This window comes from Sinocyclocheilus grahami, unplaced genomic scaffold (assembly GCF_001515645.1).
Source record: "Sinocyclocheilus grahami isolate Dianchi unplaced genomic scaffold, SAMN03320097.WGS_v1.1 scaffold10898.1, whole genome shotgun sequence".
Taxonomy (NCBI): domain Eukaryota; kingdom Metazoa; phylum Chordata; class Actinopteri; order Cypriniformes; family Cyprinidae; genus Sinocyclocheilus; species Sinocyclocheilus grahami.
In genome coordinates, this window is record NW_015513506.1 from 2,526 (window position 1) to 3,440 (window position 915).

A 915-nucleotide genomic window follows, 5' to 3' on the forward strand; every position below is an offset into this window, starting at 1 on the left:
AATGTATATATTTTAAAATGTTATTTGTAATTAGTTCAAAATTATTACTTCTCTACTAGAATTAGATTTATTAGATCCATTTCCTTAACTGTTCTATTTCTACATCTACTTTATTAAAAACAGTCTCCCCAATGCTTAATAAATGGTTACGGCCTTGTACACAACAAACAGTCACACTTAAAATGTCTCATTTTCTACTATATAGTTATCTACTGTGTAGTTCAATGAAAATGACATTTATTTAATTAAACAAATTTACATGGGAATGGAGCAATTACACCATATCCAGTATTCGGGAAGGAAAACAGCACAATGACGTGAACAACAAACAATAAATAGAGTTAAATCTCAATTCTTTACATCCTAACATCAGATTTTCCTCTTCACATTATGCAAATCTACAAGATACAGCAATTAAGAAACGTCACAAACAATTGTATTTGTCCATCGATCAACCGGCATCAATAAATAATCTTTATATCTGTGTTTGATTGCGTCATAAAGATGAAGCATTTATACAAGCAATTCTGTGGTACACACATCAAAAATAAAACACATTCAAATGCACTCAAATACAAAACACAAAATGGAATGGGGCGTGGTGGACGTCATCAGTCCAATCGGATCTTCTGATTGGTCATCCTGTAGATGATGCTGTCATATCCGGGATCCATGTTCCAGAGGTTGTACGAGATCACGATGACGGCTAAAGCTAACACGATCATCAGCCACAGGACAATGTTAAAGACCACGGCGTAATCATAGTCGTACTTGTAGGCCAGGTTGTAGAGGCTGCCTTGGTTACTCTGAAACAACCACACGCTAGCGTTACATGAAGTTCAATGTTCAAAAGTAGGTCAGCGAAGGGGGTTTCTACTGTACTGTAACAGTCTTTTTGTTTTAGAACAAAACAAA

At 35.2% G+C, this 915-nt stretch overlaps 1 protein-coding gene across 1 annotated transcript in view; it reads right to left on the reverse strand.

The window, feature by feature from the left end:
* Positions 1 to 6: 6 nt before the first annotated feature.
* The window catches only part of LOC107578561 (renin receptor-like), a 4,613-nt gene continuing 3,704 nt past the window's right edge, over positions 7 to 915 (reverse strand). The window contains exon 5 of the mRNA XM_016264507.1: positions 7 to 806. Within this exon, the coding sequence (XP_016119993.1) occupies positions 612 to 806 (195 nt within the window). The 3' untranslated portion in view covers positions 7 to 611. The remainder of the gene's footprint in view (positions 807 to 915) is intronic.